The sequence below is a fragment of the Molothrus aeneus genome, chromosome 1, assembly GCF_037042795.1.
Source record: "Molothrus aeneus isolate 106 chromosome 1, BPBGC_Maene_1.0, whole genome shotgun sequence".
NCBI classification, from domain to species: Eukaryota; Metazoa; Chordata; class Aves; order Passeriformes; family Icteridae; genus Molothrus; species Molothrus aeneus.
The window spans coordinates 100,166,042-100,187,455 of NC_089646.1; the positions used below are offsets into that span (position 1 = coordinate 100,166,042).

The following is a 21,414-nucleotide window of genomic DNA, read 5'->3' on the forward strand; positions in this document are numbered from 1 at the left end:
CCATATTATTATTTCCAGTCTGATTCCCTGTATATGAAAGGTCAGCAGCTAAGCTGACTTGCAGACAGGGAGATGGTGCTTCTATTCTTGAAAAGTGTGAAATATTTCATGTAGTGGATACAAAGGATGAGCAGAGTTGAGAAAGATGTGATAGCACTGTTGCAATAGTTTAAAAAACTAAACAACTAAAAGTTTTCTTTTTGCAAGGTGAAGTTTTTTTTTTAGCAAGTTTACTGGGGTATTTTCCAGCTTGCTGGCAGCACCTGCATGCTGCTCAGGGTCTGTGAAAGGTGCCCTTGCTGCAGACTCACCCTGGGTACCATCTGCTTGGCATCCAGGAGTGGTTTCCTGATGGTCCAAGACCTCCTAATACTTGTGACCTGCTGTTTAAGCTTTTACAGCTGATAACAAAGATAGAGTACAGCTTGTTTTTCGTGTCAAGAAGTGAGCTTTCAAAATTGCAATAACAAAATCCCACTGAAAGGAATTTTTTTCTTTTTCTTTTTTTTTTTCTTTTTCTTTTTTCTTTTTTATCCTTTTTTTTTTATTGTTTTGGGGGGAAAATGGTCCACAAGGTGAAGGAAATGCACACATGTATGGCACGGGCAAGGTAATTTGAATATCTGCTAAAAGTTGACCCATGTAAAAGAAAAGAGCCATCTTTTTCAGAATTGTCCAGAAGTCATTGACATAACCTTTGGTGGCACCTGGCCATAGACAGAACTGTAGGCACAAATAACTGATGTCCATGAGATTGAGCAAATGTTCCTGCTGTGAAGTATCTGAAAAGGTCACACACTTTGCTCAGAAGTGGCATCGAGTGTGACTGAGAATGACAGGGGGAGACTATGCAAGCAAAGGAATGCAAAATTGGTGCTCTGGATCAGACAGGTGATCCACCAGGCCTGTATCCACATTGTGAACCTGCTTTTTGAAGGAATATCTGCCCTAGTCCTCCTCTGGCTCCCTGTTACTGCCCGGTCTTGCCTTCCCCTGGAGTTTATGTTCCACATGCACTTCATGGCTGAGCGAACCAGCAAAGTGCCCTTGCTGCAAAGAAACCTTATGGTGTCCCAGGCTGCAGTAGGAGGAATGTTGCCAGCAGGCTGAGGGAGGTGATCCTCTCCCTCTGCTCAGCACTGGTGAGGCCACAGCTGCAGTGCTGGGTCCAGTTCTGGGCTCCCCAGTACAGGAGAGACATTGACACCATGGAGAGAGTCCAGGGAAGGGCCAGGAAGATGATGGAGAATTGACTGTGAGCAGAGAGACCCAGGGCTGTTCAGTCTGGAAATAAGAAGGCTCAGGGGGATCTCATCAGTGTCTCTCAATACCTGAGGGGAGAGTGCAAAGACCACAGCATCAGGCTCTTTTCAGCGGTGCTCAGTGACAGGACTGGGGGAAGTGGACACAAACTAAAACTCAGGAGGTTCCTCTGAACAGCCAGAAATATTGTTTTTACTGTGAGGGTGAACAAAGATTTTCTGGGGAGGTTTTGGATTCTCTGTCCTTGGAGAGATATACAAAAGCTGCCTGGACATGATGCTGGACAATTGGCTCTGGGTGGCCCTGCTTTAGCAGGGAGCTTGGACCAGCTGCCTTTCTAAGAACTCTTCCACTCTGAAACACTTTGTGACTCTGTGGGTGGTACCAAAAAAGGTCATACTGGCATGTGGGATGTAGACCTGTGGGTGATAAACTCCTCAGCTGGCACAGGTGGGGCTAGAAAACGCCGTGTGATGCTGGCCAGCATGGGAGATGAGTGTCCAGTAGGCAGATCTGTTGCAGTAGGTTTTACTTATACCTCAAAAAGTTTTAGAGATTGATGTAGACCCTAGAGCATCAAAATTAGTATTCCTTCCAAAACTAATTAAGACTTTGTATATTTTTATAATTGCCTACATCTCTAATTGCAGTGAAAATCCATGCTCATCAAAAACTCATCCATAATTTCATTATCCACAGCGGGCCTTGTAATTAGGCTTTTGGTAGAAAACAGAGAAAGCTCCCAATCTGTCATCTTTGTACTGTTCTTTTAAAACATTGCCTTGCATTTCTGTCCTTTCTGATGTAAAAACATAATTCTTTCGGTCTGCCTGGATATATTTCAATCCAATCTGTATGAAATGCAAACATACAAATTCTAATTAAGGACATGCATGAAATGAAATTGTTCCTTTCTTTTATTCCTAATTTTGCACCATACAGAGGTTCAGTTGCAAAAGAGCTGATGAAAAAGGTCAGGTGGCCATACTGCTGTATTATTTGTACAAAATATGATAATGGAGGTAGTTAATAGGTACCTAAACAATGTTAATGGCTAACTTATTTTGGAAATAGAGTCATTAGCCAAGTTGTGCTCAAAAGTCTTGTGACTGTATTAAGTTGTCAAATAATCTGCTGCTTGGATTTTCAGAGAGCACAGCTGTAGAAATAAATCAGTTCACAAACTTTTCAGCTCATAACTACACTTTTGCCTACACTTCCAAGTCTCCAGCGACTCCACCTCTGCAGCTGTGTTTTCATCAGGCTTGTGGCTCCATTCTGATCAGTTTGATCCTTCAATTTAGGACCTTTAATAAAGGAAAATACTGCTGGTTTGTCTTGGGCAGGGGAGGGTTTGGTTTTCTTGTGTGATGCAGCTGCTGTCACTCAATCAGTGTTACATGCCCTTGATTTGGGCTTTTTGTGCCTCTCCTTGCACAGTTATGTTGAGCAGCATGATGATTATTGCCCCCTCCAGAGCTGAGCAAAGGGCATCAGCCCATATCTCTGTACATTAAGAACCTTGTCTGCTATCAGCTCAAGGTTTTCAGGGACTGATTTAACTGATCCTATTCCCAGTTTGAATTAAATGGGGTTTGGGTCTTTTCAAAGACCTAGAGTAATGCTACTGCCTAAGACCTTGGAATTTAAACCCATGTTGAATAGATGAAGGTATATAAAAGGAGTTTTTCCCATGTGTGAATGTTATGTATTTTTAAATTAAACCTAGATGTGCAAGAATGTTTTACTAGTTACAGAGATAGAAGTGTAAAAATCAATTTAATCAGTGAAAAAATGACTCCTAATTTACAGTATGAACTGGGAGCCGCAGACTGTGCTCTGCAGTTGGTGAAAGTCAAAGTCCAGGTCTGGATTCCCTAGAATACCACATTCATTAAAGCATCATGTTTTTAGAAAGCATTTTATGGAAGGGAGTCTTTGACACTGTGCTGACAAGAGTCTTACATAAATTCCCATCTGTCACTGAGCACAGAAGAGCACATCTCAAATGTGGGCCACACAGCAGCAGCAAATCAGCTGCCTGCTTTTAATAGTACATCAAGAGGTTTGAAGACATTTGATATTTTTATTACTGTTTTTTGCCACAAAATGCAGTCTTCTAAAAAATGGCCAAATGCTGTAAAGGTTTTTTAAAAAGGTGAAAGCTCTTGAAGCAGTAATTTCCTACACATCCAGCCCTTATTGCCTGAATGAATGCCCAGGCTGTAATAGGTGAATTGGGTCTGAGGTTCTGGGATCATTTAGAAAAACCCTTTTAAGATGTTTCTGCTTTCTGGAATGGAAATCCATTTAGGCCATGTATTTATTGTACTGTAATAGCTTTTCTTAAGCCATTGTCCCAAGGGTAAGTGCAAGTGGCTACAGCAGCAGCAGCTGAGGTTACTTGCAGGCTTTGGAACACAGCTGAATTCTGACAAAGGATCTATTATATTTTAAATATGTTGGTTTCTATTATTTATGGTTGAAACAGAGGCAGAAACCCACTGATGCTGGCTGAGGATGCTGGAGGGAAACCCTAATGTTCCATTTAGTCTACAAGTTTAAATATAATCACTTGTCACAGTGAATTTATTCCTTCCCAAGCAGCACCTGACAGGTGCAGAAGAGCTAAAGAAGCCTTCCTAAACACTTCCTGCAAGCATAGAGCACTTGCTGGTTTCTTCCAAAGCTTTGCTAGTTCTATAATGATGGAAATTCCTTTATCTCCTATTCTTCCCTACTGATTGCATGGTGCATTTAAGTGCCAGAGCCAGGTGCCAGGGAAGATTATGACCGCTCCCTACAAAGTGGGTGTCTGTGGTTGCAGGGCTGCAGCCAAGCACTCAGCACAGGGATGGGGAGTGAAAGAAGCCCAGCTTTGGCAGCAGCCTGTGCTTGTACCAGCTCATTTGTATCATAAAACTACACTTGGAGACACTTCATCTCTTGGCTGGCAGGTTTTGCTCCTGCAGCTCTCTGGTGCATGGTAGCCAGCATCACTTACACCTGTGCTTTTTTGGGTAGGAGCTGCCCCTCTAGCTATGTTCCAGAGAAACTAATTAGATGGTTGCCTTATTTGGAAGATCTTTCAGCTGCTCAGAGTGGGTTTTTTCCCCTTCTTATTTTCTGCTGTTAAGAAAACCAGGTTGTAATCTCTTCTAGCTTCATGAAATATTTATGTCAGTCTAAAGCATCAGCCTTTGGGCATAAACCAGCCCTATAAACTGTATGGTAGGGAACCTGGTTGCTGAGGTGGGTGATTGTTACCAGTCTTGTTGAATAGCTGAGGTATCAGTTAAGCAGCTGGAACACATTAATTTTTAAAAATATTAAAGTTTACCTTCCAATATGGGAAGGAGGAGCAGATCTGACAGTTGTAGGCTCATTTACTGAAGTTATCTTTTTGATTACAAAGAGATAAGAGAAAAAGTATCAGATGTTTTATTTTACAGTTTACCAGTAGATGTTAGCAGTTTGCAAGAAGGAAAGTAATTTACAGTTCATTTGACTGCATTTGAAATGATGACTCCAACTGCATGATACAGAACAGAGGAAATCCTGAATAGCAGAGTACACATGAGCAAGGCCTTTACATTACCCATTCTTTCCATGTTTCTGTTTTTCCCTTGGAAAAGGCAATTGCCTGTGAGTGTCAGACTGACCACAGTGCCAGGGCCAGCAGAAGTTTCCATAAAGACATTCTTTCCCAGTTGGGTATCCTGTTGTGATGCTGCAAGTCATGCCAAAATGTTCCCACATTGTCCCATGATGGATCTGCTTTTGCCAAGTGTGGGTGATTTATGCTTTTTTGGAGTCTCCTTGTAAATGATGTATTTTATTTTGATAGGGCAATGGTAATATTTCTTCTTTGATACTAAAGCAATTGTGCTACTTACATAAATAAGACAATAAAGAACCCATCTGGTCTCTTTCCAAAACCTCTGTGGTAGCTGACTCACATGTCCTGTCTCTGCAGCCAGGTTTGGTAGATGCTTGCACTCTTGAATGTGCAAGTTAAGCACTCTTCCAGTGCTTCCATTTCTTACACTGAAACGTTGGCAGTTTAGGAACTACCTCCAGGAAAAAAAGAGTCTTTAAGAGTATGCTTATTTTTATTTTTTCTGGAAAGCTCAGAAGCTGAATTGAGACTGATTGTGCAGTTCTGTTAAAAGAAGAGCATAAGTGCTTAAAAGATGGAAATACTTTTGGTAGATACATCTGTCAGATCTCTGACCTGTTGCTTTTGTCTCATAAAAATAGAAAAGGTTTTTAGTAGAGGACATAAATATCAATTTCAGATATATTAGTGAGTACTTAGAAAATTGATCTAATTAAACATTGTTAAAGATTTCCTGGAAAACTCTCCATAAAAGTGAAGTGGATTACTGAAAAATTGCTTGTACTGCTGATTCCAAAACATTTCAATACAGAAGTAAACAAAAAAAGAAAAAGCCTTTTGAATAAAGAAGTGTTGATGTGTATAAGAAAATTTATGTAAAGCCACAGCCTTCTGTCTTCAAGCTTGCCTGTTCTATGGTCTGCTGTAACTTTTAATTGTTTTTCATATTCTTGTTGGTATGAAAGCTTTTTTTTGCCCCTTTGTACTCCATCTTTTCCATATTTGCATGATCTGATCTTGTTAAATAAGCAGCAGTTTTCATCTTTTAAAGAACAGTTTCTCTTCCTGCTGAAATATCCATAATAAATGATTTTATTATGGATATTTCAGAATCTATATGCATATTATACTGGCTAATTAATTATTTTATGTATATAAATATATATATACACAATTCTGGCACTATTCAATGTTTCTCCTAGTTTATTTCTCCTTCTACAAGAATGAGCTGCCTTGAATTCAGCAAGCATTCATTTTGGTATGAATGGATCTTTATTAAGCTAGTAATATTTTCTGTGTTGTAGCTTAACAGACCTGACAGGTGGTTAAGATTTTTTTTTCTGTGCATATAAAAATTTAGGGAGATAAACATTTTAATGTGTAGTTTTATCTCCACCATGTTAATATCTGAAGTACTTTCATACTCAAAACTTAACATTTGTTCCCAGCATTTAAGGTTAACTTTCCAAGGAAGAGAAATATATTCAAATAGTGTTTCAAGTTACTTTTACAGTCTTGCTGTTCAAGTCATGAAATATTCAGTAGACTACCCAAACAACATGATACAAGAGATTAAAAATTAAGCTTCAATTTTACTTGAGAGTTAATGCCACTCTTCATTTATTCACTCATTTCCTTTTCATTGCCAGAACCTGAAGAAGATTCAGGAAATGGACAAAGAGGCAAGTGATGATTCCAGTACGGATCTTGATGAACTGAAAAATGCTGACTGGGTAAGACAGCAATGGAATAGTGATTCAGCATCACTACTGGCAGTTTATTTTTCTTTATAAAACTTAATTAAGGCATTATTACCTCTGCCCTCATGAGACCCCACCTGAAAGAGTGTCCATCTCTGTAGCTCCCAACATAAGAATGATGTGGACCTGTTGGATTGAGTCCAGGCGACACCAAAAAAATGCTCAGAGGGCTGAAGCACCTCTCCTATGGAAACAGGTTGAGACCTGGGATTGTTCAGCCCAGAGAAGAGAAGGCTCCAGGGAGACCTTAGAGCAGCTTTCCAGTGCCTGAAGGAAGGCTCTGAGGGAGCTGGAAAGGGACTTTTAATATGGACATTTAGTGACAGGACAAGATGGAATGGCTTTACACTGAAAGAGGTTTAGATTAGATATTAGCAGAAATTCTTTATAATGGAAGTGGTGAGGCACAGGAACAGGTTTCAGCAACCTAGTGAAAGGTGTCCCTGCCCAGTGCAGGAGGGCTGGAACTAGATAAGCTTTAAGGTATTTTCTACCCAAACCATTCCATGATACTGTGCTCAAATCAGTCCTTGGGGTTTTTTAAGTATATGTATTAATAGTAACCCACTACAAGTTAGAACTAAATGAAATCCCAACTTCCCTTTGCAGACAGATGAAACAGTACAAGTATCCAAGCTATTTATTGTTCCTTAGGCTGTTTTCATGGGGGAGCTTTTGCAGTTTGCAGACTGGACATTTAGACAGGTACCATGCTGACTGCCCTTCAGAGGGGCAGTCAGGCAGTAGACAGAGCCACCAGCTGAATTTCTCTAGAGATGAAAGAAAAAGGCAGCAGCGAAACTCTTAAGCAGGAAGTAACTTTATTTATTTTCTAGGTACTGTTCTTGCCAGTTCATAGACAAATATTTCAAGGTTCTTCAAACTACCTGATTTTAATTTCCAATCTTCAGTTCCACCCCCTGTTCTTTCTTCTCTCCAGCCATTCTGCTGCACAGAAAATGAGAGGGAGGTGTTAGTGTGAGGTGCTCTTACAGGCAGAGCAAAATAGGTTGAGTTTTTCTAGTGCAAGATGTGACCATGGTCACAAGGGTTTTCAGGATGAAGAAGAGATGAGAATGTTGACTCCATGATCAGAAGGCTTGATTTATTATTTTATGATATATGTTACATTAAGACTATACTAAAAAGAAATAGAAAGGAAAAGGTTTCTTCAGAAGCTAGCTAAGTTAAGAATAGACAAGAATGAATAACAAAGATCTGTGTCTCAGACAGAGCAAGAGCCAGCTTTGCCATGAGTGGTCAGGAAATCCAAACACCCACAGGAGACCAATCACGGGTCTACCTGTTGCATTTCACAGCAGCAGATAACCATTGTTTACTTTGGTTGCTGAAACTGCAGCTTCTCACAAGGAAAAATCCTAAGAAAGGATTTTTCATGAAAGATGTCTGCGACAGCAAGATCTTAGGACTTGGGAGTCCATTCGAAAATTTCTATTTGAATAACAACTTTTGAGGAAATTTTACAGGAGAGTCTTCGGTAACAAAGTTTCAGATTCAATCACTGTTTTAATTCACACAGTATTAGCTATAAGTCAAAAAACTTTGATTATGTGATTGCAGTATACTTGAAGTAGGAATTTAGATGTAAGGTATGAGAATTTCAGATCCTCTTCCATACTTGAGGTGGGACCCAGCAGTCCTGCTGAGTTGCAACAAAGTTTTGTTATGTTCATGAGTGTTAAAAATAAGCTTATGTAAAATAAAATGGAATTTGGTTGATGTGTTAAAATAGTACAGCTGTAAATATTTGGTGGTGTCCTGGAAGGAAACTTTGGTTTAATGTGAGGTGGTATTCATGGGTAAGGTATGAAGTAAAATTTCTGTGTCTTTGGTCTTCAGGCCCGTTTTTGGGTGCAGGTGATGAGAGATTTACGGAATGGGGTTAAACTGAAGAAAGTCCAGGAGCGTCAGTACAACCCACTGCCCATAGAATATCAGCTCACACCCTATGAGATGCTGATGGATGACATCAGGTCCAAACGCTATACCTTAAGGAAGGTCATGGTAAGTCAAGAGATTTACTGGAGTTTTTCAAACCTGAAATGTTATTTTCCTTTTTTTGTCTTCTTTCTGTCTTTTTTTTTTTTCTTCTGAGAATCTTGAAATTATTATTTCTTATAGATACTAATGTTCATGGGGTTTATATGGCATCATAAATTTGTGCAGTGCATTGAGGGAGAGAACATGAAACCAAAAAATGTAGTGTACTTTGTTTTCCATGTGGCAGGCATTTAAAAGTCTGAAAGACATGCCTACCTATCACCTATCATAAGCTTGAACAAATCACTTGTGTTGGGTTTGTGATCACTTTAAGAGTTATTTCACAAGTCCTGTCATGCTTTCCAATGAGAGATTGTTTTAGACTTTTCTTATTGTCAGTACATTTATCTTGAGCTGCAACATAGTTTTGGAGTTCCAGAACGTGAAGTGCTGCCATGAATGATACTGTGATGGGAAAGGAAAACCTACAGTGGTTGAAAACTGCCTGTATCACAATGTTTGTAAACTTACTTTACCGTGATCTGTTACAAATTTTCAAGGAATAGTCTATGTTAAAAAAAAAAATCTTCCATTTGTAGAAGTTGAGCTCAGTTATTTTCAACATATTTCCTTGTTGCTTTCAAATCGAGACTATGCCATGGCAAATTAGAGAATGTTCATGGGTCTCCTCTCCCTAGATCCTCATAAAGGTGCTTGTAAAATTGACTTGAGGCACTCTTTTTATCAGAACACATTTACTGGTGTCTCCCTGTTCTTTCTGTCCTTTTGGGTTATATATTTTTTTCAATATTAATATCTTCTTCCTGATCATCTAGCAACTGATCTAAAGGGTGTCTTATATCTGGTAGGACATTGTAAATCCCTTTGTCAAGGGCGTGTATTTGGTCAACATTTATACCTTACACTTAGTTATCTTCACCTGGCATTAGTTACAATGGAAGCATTGTCTTAGAATATTCAGTATTCAGATATATTTACTTTCCTGACAAATCTTCACACAGAGCTGTGATTCCACCAAAAAAAAATCAGAGGGGAAGGTGGGGATGAGGGAGACAGATGAGAGAGGCAGAAAGTGTGTAGTATAAATGCTTTTTATGCTTGAGCTGAAAATACTTTCCTAATCGAGATCTGGATTTAGACTATCCGATTGTATTTATTTTCTGCTGCAGATGTTGCTTAAATGTTAAATCAATAGGGTAAATGCATACCCAGGTAATGATGTTGTCTGTCTTTCACCTAACAATTCAGAGAACTGTGCTAAGTGTTCCTACTACCCTCTGCAAAAGAGGACCAGTCCCCTCAGGACCTCAATTACTGTATGCAATCAGAACAGTAATTTTGTTTGAATGGGAAGCCCTGGGTCATCTAATTTTGCTTTTGTCAGACCAGCTTTTAATTCAGCTGCTGCTAAGCAAGCTCCTGCCTCTTCAGAAGAGATTTCCTTCATTATGTGGTACATCTTGGGGGCACAGCTGCTGTTCTGCTTATCCAGACTCTGGCTCTGTACAAAATCCCTGGAAGCAGCTATTTTTGGCCTGCTATCTTGTCTTCTAGACTGATTGTCCAAAGTGAACTCTGGAAATAAATGTGATTGCAATCAGCTGCAGGTACAGTACCTGTAGGGCTGTCTGTGATGCAATTGCTGGCTTAGTCTGACAAGTGCTGATGACATTGTGTTAGAAAAATCACTTCTTTCTTACTGGAAACCTTAAGCTCAGTAACTTGGATTCTGCTGCAGGGTCTGCTTGAAGATTGTGCAAAGTATGTTCAACAATGAGAGTGCAGCTTGACATGGAACATGTGGAACCTGAAGGATTCACACAGAATTACAAGTTTAGTTAGATTGCATAGATGCATCTTCTAACTGGCTATATCAGGTTGAAGTTGATTGTATGGATTCCCATCAGCAGAAAGCTTTGTGGTTCTTGAGAAGAGGAGAAAAGGATCCCAAATCTGAATTTTAAGGAAGTCTAAGAAAGATGGATTATATTTCTTTCTATTATTCAAAATAGCTCAGCAAAATTTGTATTAAAAGTAATTTTGCTTAAAATTTATGGGTGGTAGGTTTAGACTTGTTAGCTTGTGAGGACATGTATCCTACTAATGATACCAAGAGGTTAAATAAATTTCCAAAGTAATAAGTAATTTCTTCAAATAAATGAAATGCAACATGAAATCTTTACTGTTCTTTTTGTTAATGTGATGCTGTGTTTAAAAGAGTATCTTGATCTGTCATTGACTGCTCAGTGTTCTGCGTAGAAATTAAGGAAGGAACAGATGTTCCTGTTAGGCCATATTTTAGTGTATCAGACTGTTGTGCTAACAGACAGCAGTAACTGGAGCTTCCTGTTCTCACCCATTGTTATAGTGCAAATATTCAAAATGTTTTGAAGATGTAAAATGTCAAATTCTGGGCTTTTGGTAAATAACTGGTTTCATTTGTTTCGGTGACGTTGGCATTTCTATTTCAGTACATCTGAAAATAATTTCAGATTTGTCATCTTTCTATCCTGAGGCAAGAGTCCTCATTGCTGCAATTGTTGTGGGAGCAAGATAGCTTTCATTCTGGAATTTTATAAACTTTAAGTATCTACCTTAGAGAGATTTAATAGCTTTCCTCACCTATGAAGCACCCACTCGCACAAAAGCTAAAAGCTGTGGTCATTGCTAGAGTCAACACCTGGAAATGAAGAAATGTAAGAATTAAATTGCTCTTTTAGGTTTAATTTTTCTTGATTATTTGTATGTGTTGAGCTACAGTTTTTAATTTCAGTTAAATTGTGCTTCACAATTAGCTCTGCTTTCTGCCCGTCTCCACCTTCCTCCAAGATATGCACCATTCACTGTATTTCTTGAGCAGTGCTTATTGAACAGTAGCTGATATCTCTTGTGTTACCTGCTCAGTACATGCCTGTCAGGTACTTTTATGCCCTATCCAAACTCAGCATTATGTTACATAACAGTTACACTCTGTGTAGGTAAGAGCACTCTTGTCATCATATTCAAGCTCTTCACAAGTACCTGTCATGCAGTGGTATTGGCCATGTTGCAGAAGGGGAATTTAAACATGCAGGTTGAAGCCATTATTATCAAAAATATCCAGTAATTTGAGTATCTAAGCTGAGAATCCTGTGGCATGGGTGGTTTTTTTTTCTTTTTTTTTTTTTTCCATTTACTTCTTTGCAGTATTTATCATCTTAGAGTACTTAGGTTAATTGCAGTTACAGCTGTGCACAGACAGTATTTTCATAAGCATGAGTTCATATGCTTCAAGCAGGACACAGAGAATGTGATCTTTGCTGTGCAAAGGACTTTGACCACTTTATCCAGCTGGACATTGTAGAGTTTGTTGTCCCCTTACACACAAGTCTGACTTGGTTGTGGTGAGTTGCTTTCAGCAGGGGAACTGTGCTTTTCATTTTACACCTTCATTACATGTTTCTACAGAAGTGTAGGAGTCATCCTAGGTAGAGCAGAGAGCTTTGCAGTTCCTAGTTATGCTTTAGGGGTATTCAGAGGAGGGACTCTGTGGTTACCCTGTGGTATCATAAACTTGTTTCTGCAATAGATGTGCAGGAACAGCAGTGTGAGTATAGTACCTCATGATGGGAAATACCAGAGCACTTCATTCTTGGACATTGCTGCTTCAGCTTGCTGTGGGGTGTCAATATACTGTGTATCAACAGTGTTGACTAAAACACTATAGTGTCTGCATAATGCAAGCTGGTAAATAGATATCTACTTAAAATAATTTAATTCACCACTGAACTTTATTGTGTGCTCTTCTGGAAATGATGTAGTGTGTCCCCTTTGTTTCAGTGCCCATGCAATTTTCTTTTAAATGAAAATTTCTAGATAGTACAACAATATCAGTTTCCCATTGACTGTTATTTAAAGATAGCACTCCTACTTATTGCTGACAACTTTTATAGCTGAACCAATAAATGACTAAGATAATTGAGTATCAATGACAGGTGATGTTATTTTTTGTGAAAGTTATCAGCAATGTAATTCTTGCTTGGGGTCACCATTTTTAAAGCTTTGAGCTTCAACCAGAGGTAATTAAGTACCATTTGCCATTATTTTTTAAATTGCAAATCCATGTTTGTATATTAGAATGTGATGGTAGCAGGTTGTTGGTAGATAATGACATGCTAATTTTTTCTGTGCATTAGCTGTTTAGATCTCTACATTTGTGTTTGATTTTTATAATAATTGGTTAAGCTTTTTTCATGCTGTCTGTTCTAATGCATACTGCTGTACAAAAACTGTTTTACACACATGAAGGCTTAAGGTAGTTCTACTTTATTTCAAATACTGGTTTGTAGTTGGGGCCAGCCTGTTATGTGGAGAGGAAAAAAAAACCAAACTTTTTCCTTGTGTTTTGGTGGTTTTTTTTCCCCTGCAGCCTGGGTATCATGGCTGCATCTGTGCAATGTCTTTGATTGAGACTTTAATCAAGAGCCATGAATTTTAATTAAGTAAAAGTAAAGGATGCATTTGAAGTTGCTCACTACAGAGAGAATTAGTTTGAGTAAATAAATAAATCTAAATAAATCTAGTCTGAACAGAGAGGATAAAAGTTTCCTTGCAGTATCTTTCATGTCAGTATCTTGTTTGGGTGCCAAGTATGAAAAGGTGGGTTCTGCCACTGATGCTCCTGCTCTTGGCTTCTTGGCTGCAAAGCATCCACTTTCTTGGCCACCAGCTCGCCACGTATCCTGTGGAAAATCACTTAAGCAAATCCTACATTTCTCTTTTTCCAATCAGATGGTAATACTGATACTAATTATACCCTGGTGGCATTAAGTCAGGGCCTAGAGTGCCCTGAGGTGAAAGGCTCAGAGCCATGTATTATTTATTGACTATTGTCACACAGAGGGTTGTTCCCCGAGGCTCCAACAGAGATTAGCAGTTTACAAAACGGCTGTTCTGATGGTAATAATTCTCAACTTCAGCCATCAACTTTGACATCTGATGAACAGTAGCTCAGGGAAGAGACACTTGTCATTTCATTAACCATCTTCCAGGGCATGCTGGCCTCAAAAAACTGCTAAGTCTTTGAACAGAAGAAATCAATCACATCCCTTAAAATAGTATTCTCCTCATCAGGAAATGTCAAATCATGGTTTAGTATAAACCTTTTCCATTTTAATTTTTCTGCACTATTTTTAAGAAGATGATGCAAGTTGCAGAGTTTAGCAGCTTGGAATTCTTTGCCAAGCAACATGAAATTCACTCTAAGGAAACTAAGGAGGGTGGAACAAATAGAGTTTGGAGCGTGTCTGGGTTAGGATATCTCCAGATAGAGTCCTCAGGAAAGCAATTAAATGTTCCCCAGGAGGGACTCTGTATCTGATTTCTTAGAGGGCAAGGGATGAATCTTCTCAAGGAGGCTGTCACTCAGCTTCAGCCTGGACATGGGGCATGCCTGAGGTGAGCAGAGCTTGTATGGAAGCTGCATGGCATTGGTGAAGTTCAATTAGGGATCATATTCAGGTGACCTTATGGGCATGTAAACCCTGTTTTGTGATAGCAGCAGTCCTTCTGGTTAGCAAAAGAGCATGTTATTTGTCAAACCAGACATGGGTCTTTACATAGGTTTTCTGGCTACAGAGTTTGTATGAATAGAGTCCCACAAAAAAACCAAAAAAAAAAAAAAAAACAACTGACCCTTAAAAAAGAAAAAAGAAGTCTGAAATATGGAATACTTGGTCTAAGCAATGCAGTGTCATGGAAATTTCTGTCAAATTGGAGGACAGGGCTGATGGCCAGCTACTGTGCAGTAAGAGGAGGTAGCAGAATGATATATATGACATAGGATGATCTCTTGTCCCTGACAGCATGCTTGGGCACTGTGCTCTGTGACAACTGAACCTGACAGGTGGGAGTCTTTTTAAGAAAATCCATACACTTATTCCCAGCTTACAATTTGTACATTCTTCATATGATATGAAAACTTCCATTGCTTTCTTTAAATCCTGTACATATAGTGAACTGATGATTCTTCCCTGTGATGTCTTGTATATGGTCTTACATCTAAATGTCTAAGTGTTTCTGGAGAAAACCAAAAAAAAAAACAAACAGTCCTCACCCAGCCCCTCTGCTACAGAAATATCTGATTTACAGTGAGGAAACCTTCTTCTCCCACAGACACAATTGCAGCCTTGATGCTTGATTTCATTACTTCAAAATCCTCAATATTGCTGCTTAAAGCTGCTGCAGTTGGAGTTATTTTGCAGCCATCAGCAAAACTGAAAAGCTGCTAAGTACCTTTTCTTTTTGCTTGCCTGTGCTCTGCATATGGATTCTTGCTCCACTCAGGACTGGTGGGGTTTTATGTCTGGTGCAGGTGTCAGAACACTGCAGCTCTGTCAGGGTTGTTGTGAGTTTCCAGTTGATCTCATCTGCATAAATGTGAAATATAAATATAAATGTGAAACACAGCAATATATATTTCACTTTCTCCTTTCCAGGTCAACGGTGACATCCCACCTCGATTAAAAAAGAGTGCCCATGAAATAATCCTGGATTTCATCCGATCGCGACCTCCATTAAATCCTGTACGTAATCCAGTGGCCTTCATTCCTTACAAAACAGTGGCTTTTCAAAGCATGTTTGGTAATAGCAAATACCTAAACATCATATTTTCTGCCAGGGCTTTCAGAAATACTGTCTTTTGTACATAGAACAGGATCCCTTAAAAGAGCAGTGTGTAGTGTGTTACACATCCCAATTAACAGCTGTTATTGCCAGCAGCCCTTTATCCCTAGGGAACCACGATGCATAAAACCCTCTTTCAATTTATGCTGAGGTTTGAAATTGAGTGCATGCAAAATCATATCACAGCATTCCACATTTTTTTTCCAAAAAAGTGTGAAATCTTCTTTCAAGGATGCACTTTTCAATGTAAATATGATTATCTCTGTATCCCAAGGCCTCGGCAAGGAAACTGAAACCAACCCCGCCACGGCCCCGCAGCCTCCATGAAAGGATCCTGGAGGAGATCAAGGCAGAGAGGAAGTTACGTCCAGTCTCCCCTGATGAGATAAGGCGGAGCAGGCTGGGTAAGCACCTGGCCAATTTTTACCTGCAGCATCCACAGAACACTTCCCACAAAGGAAGGAGCAATGTTAGCCACATCTGTACAGATGTCACCAAAGATAAAATTAATCCTGCAGAAAAAGAAATAGCCTACAGGCTTTTCTAGGGCTGTGCAATCTTTGTGCTTAGTTATATTTTAAAGTATGAAACTGAATGGTTCAGCTTGATTCCATTCAAGTTTTTAGTGTATTAGATAAATGGAATGGTATTGTTTTGCTTGTTGCACGTGAAAGTTTATGTTAGATTTGCTGAGAATGGAACAGGTATTGCTTGTCTCTAGTGCAGTATACCTTGACTATCTGAAAGTATTCTTTACATGTTGATTTTTAATTAACTTATTCTATTTTTTTCCTGTTTTTAGCATCATCAACTTATTTAATTTTAAATCGGCTTTTATTTTGTTTACTGAATCTGTTGCATTTATTTTGTATCTAAGTCTTTGCTTCCTTTTCCAAATTATGGAAAACATGTTTGTAGGTCTTTTCATGGGAAAATAATTCAGACTTGCACTGCAAAGCATTTCATTCCTGCAGTGTATTTTCAGCAAACCACTATGAAATGATGCAAATACTATGTGATGCAGCAGTCACCCGTTTGCATTATTAGTTCAGTGGTTCTGCTGGCAAAAGCATGACAAATACAGGCTTACATAGTGACTTAGATTGCTTTCAGTGTACTGTATTAATCTGTATCAGAAAAACTGAAGTAGCTACATTTTTAAAGAGCAAATGTAGAATCTTATGGCTGAAAACTGTCAAAAATCCACATACGTACTCACGTGTCACTGCTTTTTGAAAGATATTTGTACTTGCCACATGTGCCCAAAGGCACTGGTCCAGATTCAAGTGGATTGTGACAACCCGTTGTTTCTGGAGAAAACCAATTCCATCAGTCTTGCTTTGTTGCATTGTTTTTGAAGTGCTTGATGGAGTTTGGGGAATGCTTACGTGCGTTTGTAAAAGAACAATGCTTCAAATATTGGATTTTTTGGGCCTTCCAGTTTCTGGTTTGGATTTAGTTTATGTTTGCTGTATCAATTAACATTTCTCACAGGCCTAGACTTTTTTTCCAAATGTAGGAAGCTTGTAGAAATGTGGCATGATTCCTTACTTTTCTTTCAAACATTCAGTTTCAGTGTTTTATATGTTGTCTGTCTGGGAACTACTGTGTTGTCTCAGGAGCAGCAAACCTAATCTAATAAATCTTTGCAATTTCTAACTGATATAAATGGAATCAAACCCAGTTAGTAAACAGTTTCTAAAACTGATGTTAAATTTTGAACCACTACTGCTTAGGACTTCTGGACTGATTTCAAGGCATTGCCTCCAATGAGGGATACCTGTCTTCCACTAATTCTTCCCTTTTTTTTAGAGCATTAAATTTTTGTGTTTTGGAACTGGGGTAATTCCTCTTAAGTCCAGTGAATTGACTGGATTAAATACCACATTAATGGAGGTGTAAAAGTGGATGCAAACTTTTTTCCAAGTATATATTAGTTGCTGGCATGAAGAACTAAAAAGACCAAAGTCCTTTAAGATAATTTTCCTTATGTTGACATATGAGGTTTCATTCTTTCTCACAATTGGAATGATTGTTACACCTTAAGTTCCTTTTAAAAAAGAATGTGCTTGTGCAGTTTGGGAACAGAGTAATGTTAGTGGCATTCAGTATGGCACCATAAATAGATCTGCCATACAGTTTAAATGACCACTGAATGTAATTTAGTGTAACAACATGTAAGGTAATGAGGTTTAAGGATTATAAATCTAAGTAGAAACACCATGTGGGACACTTGCACCATCTGGACAGAAATATTTGTTGCTATTAAAAAGGAGAAAGAAAATAGCACATTCCAGTGATGTATTCAGGAGCATAAGGTGTGTTTCACATGTCCCAGACATGTTTCACATGTCCCAAACTCCTTTTTGCTCAGTTTATACAGTCAAGAGCCCAACTACAGTTGGCTGTTGGGGTGAATAGGGGCTGTACTCTTGCAGTTCCTCCTCTGTGTTAAGGCTGTACCTATGGCATGTATTCCCCAGCAGCCACAGGCTTTGTCCCTCTCTCTGCACCACACATGGTACAGGTAAGATCTTCTCTACCCTGGCCAGTCTCAGTCTAAACCTTCTGTGGGAATGGGGTTGAACTGTGCTCACAAAGGGAGAGGTTTGAGTAGAGGAGTTGGAGTGAGCTTTCAAATGACCCCCTAAAATCATCAGTGTAAGCCATGGAGACAAGCACAGCCTTGAGGTACATGTGCTTTTAATTAAAACCATGGGTTTGTGACTCAGGCAAGTGGAGCTAATAGAGCTTGGAGAAAACTTTGTTTCATGTGCAGGTTTTATCAATGTCTCAGCATCAGGTGATAAACACCCTTCTGCTTTAAGTATTGTGCCTTTATGCTAAGTATGGACAGAAATTTTGATACTGTTACTGTAGCTATTACCTATGCATAATTTCTAGTTAATGAATACAGAAAAACTTCTCTGACTCCCAAATTTAGCTCTGAGTCAGCCACCTACTGCATGCAGCACTTTAAATTATTCTCATGAGCAAAACTTGTCCCAGTACAACCTTTTCATAAACATCTTTTAGGGCAGTGGTATATGTGTTTGACAAGCTCTTTCAACCAGCTTGCAGGATGATCACCTGTCAAGTAAAACACATAAGCTGATTTCAATTTTGATGCATTTTTGCACATTCTTGCCATTGGGCTTGGCCGGCTTATCTGGATTAGTGCACTGAAATTTTGTTTTCAGTTGAAGAATATTTTGAGGGTCTGCTCCCTGAATACACTGTTTACTTGGAAATATGGACAGGTCTTTCCAGAAATGAAGAACATCTGACCACTTTCTTATCTAACAATAAAATCATCAGAGGCCCAGGAAGAAGAGAATAATATTATGGATATATTTTAAAGGCTAAGTGGACCTCCTAAGGTTTTTAAAAACAACAGGAATCAGCACAAATCAGATTTTGTTTGGCCTTTTTTTCCATCCCCTTTAAGGAGGATTGCTCTACTGCACAAGCTTAGCTTGGGTGTCTCTCTTTATTAGTTTAATTATAATCATTGGAGATTATGATTAAAAAAATTAAAAATATCTTTATTTCAGGTCACTGAAACTTGTGTGAAATGTGTCTTTGTGCTTTCAATTTTTTTCCAGCTCTTTCTCTCCTCTCTCTCTCTCTCTCTCTTTCCCTTTTTCCTGTTGCTCTTTTGTGGTGATTTTATTTTAGAGTATTAGATTTTTTAGATATTTGTCTCTTGTTTTGATATTTGATTTATTGAATTCCAAAAATCTTGATTTACTAGTAATATAATTGCTCTGTTTGCAAGTCCCATTTACGCTACTGTAGTTTTCAGACTTTAAACTTTACTACAGTAAAGCAGTTGTATGTCTGACACATTTTGGATTTAAGCAAGAGAGTCCAAAATGTCTCAAGTGGAGTTAATATTTTGTTTTTGTTATCCTTCTGCTTTTCTAAGAGCTGAATCATTTTCTTTTCTTGTTGTGTTTGTTTCTTTTTTTTACAGCAATACGGCCACTTAGCATGTCTTACAGTTTTGACTTGTCAGGTAAAATGTGCTGCACCACCTGACGTGGTTGTTGTGCTTATTGTGAAATTTGTTCCATCTGTTTGTTGAATTCCCATCTAAGAAAGAAACTTGAAGGGATTCTTCCAAGATATGGTCAGTGAAAATAAAAAATTTAGATAGATTAGTTATTAATACTTACATTTCCCTTGCCATAAAAGGATGCCTAGGTACAGGAAACATCTGCATTTCACCTGAAATACAGAGTGTATTGACCAGAATGCTGCAATTCTGCTTAAATTAATAAACAAAATAAGGTGATACAGATCAATTCCAGACTCTTAAAATGATTGCAGAGTTCAGCATCACCTTCAAGTCTGATTTATTTCTTGATAAATCTGACTTCTGTGTCTTTGCACTCACTTTTTGGCTAGACCATCTTTTGCAGTACTTCATTTCTCACCAGGATCCTAAAACTAGCTTTGAACTCACTTCTAGACCTTTCTAGATTACATGAAATATACCTATGTATATTGATCTAGAAAGAAACTGTCAGTTCTACAGTGTCTTTATGGCAAAAGCTCTGTGAGGTATGAAATCCAAGACATTCACCAACAAAAAGGCTAAACCTTCCTTCTTTACTTGTTAGAAAAATAAGGTTTGCTGGTAATAGCTGGTACAGAGGATCCAAAAGGTGACCCTTGATCAACTATCTAATATAAGATTTCAGGTTTCCTCTGGTGAGCCATTAGTTAGGACATGCAGCAGCTGTATGAACCTGCTGCCCTTTGGATACTGCAATGTCAGATAGCTTAGTAGCCAGAAAATAATTCGTTCCTTCCTCATTATACACTAACATTCCAGGATGATCAGGCCCAAAATTTCCGTCATTGATGTTGGAAATATTCAACATCACCCTTAAACGTTTGTTGGCAGAGGAGATAGCTAGCTCTTATCTAATTTCCCCTAGGTGACTCTCAAAAATGTCTCCAAATAAATCCATGTACCACCTCCCCTCCTTCTTCTGAGTTACAGATAGAAACATCTCATCTAGGACTTCAGCACAGTTCACATCCTCAGTTTTTCCATGCATACTTTAGCCTCATCTGGTTATTTTCCCCACAGAAAGGCATCATCTGACTGAAATGCTGGCATATTGTGAACTAGAAAGACCACATAGAAGTTTTTTTATTACTATAACCTAAAAAATACAGCATTTATGTAATATGGGAACACAGTTCACAAGTGACATATCTGTGAACATGGCTCCCTGTTCTGACTGAGCCAAGGAAACAGCTTGCCACTGTTGAGAGGGGAGGAGGGACTCTCACTGCTCCCTTCCTCCCCAGGCTCCCCTCTAAGCATGTGATTCTGCCCCTTCTCTGTGTCAGTCCTGCTCATTTATTCACAGGAGGACTGTGTTAAACTCCCATAACCCAGGAACAAATACTTTTAATATTTTTTACCAGGTTGTTCTTCTGCTCTTTTAGTGATTGAAAGGTGCCTACTATCTGATCAGATGATCAGAGAGCTGGCTGAGGAGGGCAGCTGATGAGCAGGGGTGGAAGGAACAGGCTCTGCTGTCAGAGGAGGTGACAAGCTGTTAATGCAGCTCAAGCCTTTTTGTGAAACCTTACACTTCGTGGTGTGTGATGCAGCTACTACAGCTGTCTGCTGGGATTCAGATTACATATGTACACGGCATCATATTTTACTCCACTGAAAGCTGCAGGGTCCCCAGGGCCTCAGATAGAAGCATAAACAGGCAAACTTATGTTTTCAAAAAGTACTGCTACTTTCAATGTGCCAAAAGTTCTAGTTTTAAAAATATAAAACTGAATATGCCAGTGACCAGTTAAAGGGAAATGTTCAGATCTTTCTATGTGTGTCTGTCTGCTTCTTTTGCCTTTCATTTCTAAGAATTCTGAGACATCCTCATTTGTTTAAATCCAAACAATATTTTGTAATCCATTAATTCATAACCATAATATTTTTATTTCAAAGAAGTAGCTTTAAAAATCTGTACTGTACTTGGATTTGCTGGTTTTGACTGACCACCGAAGAACTCTTCCTGGTTTCTTTATCCATCTCCCAAATGTGATTGGTTTTGT

The 21,414-nt window shown here is 38.8% G+C and overlaps 1 protein-coding gene across 4 annotated transcripts in view; it reads left to right on the forward strand.

The window, feature by feature from the left end:
• SPIRE1 (spire type actin nucleation factor 1) overlaps positions 1 to 21,414 on the forward strand; it is a 128,340-nt gene that overhangs the window by 81,163 nt on the left and 25,763 nt on the right. For 2 of the 4 annotated variants that reach the window (XM_066561419.1, XM_066561403.1), the window contains exons 5-9: positions 6,532 to 6,615; positions 8,503 to 8,667; positions 15,141 to 15,227; positions 15,602 to 15,731; positions 19,304 to 19,345. In XM_066561419.1, the coding sequence (XP_066417516.1) occupies positions 6,532 to 6,615; positions 8,503 to 8,667; positions 15,141 to 15,227; positions 15,602 to 15,731; positions 19,304 to 19,345 (508 nt within the window). The remainder of the gene's footprint in view (positions 1 to 6,531; positions 6,616 to 8,502; positions 8,668 to 15,140; positions 15,228 to 15,601; positions 15,732 to 19,303; positions 19,346 to 21,414) is intronic. The other 2 variants (XM_066561411.1, XM_066561428.1) reach the window with 1 other exon arrangement.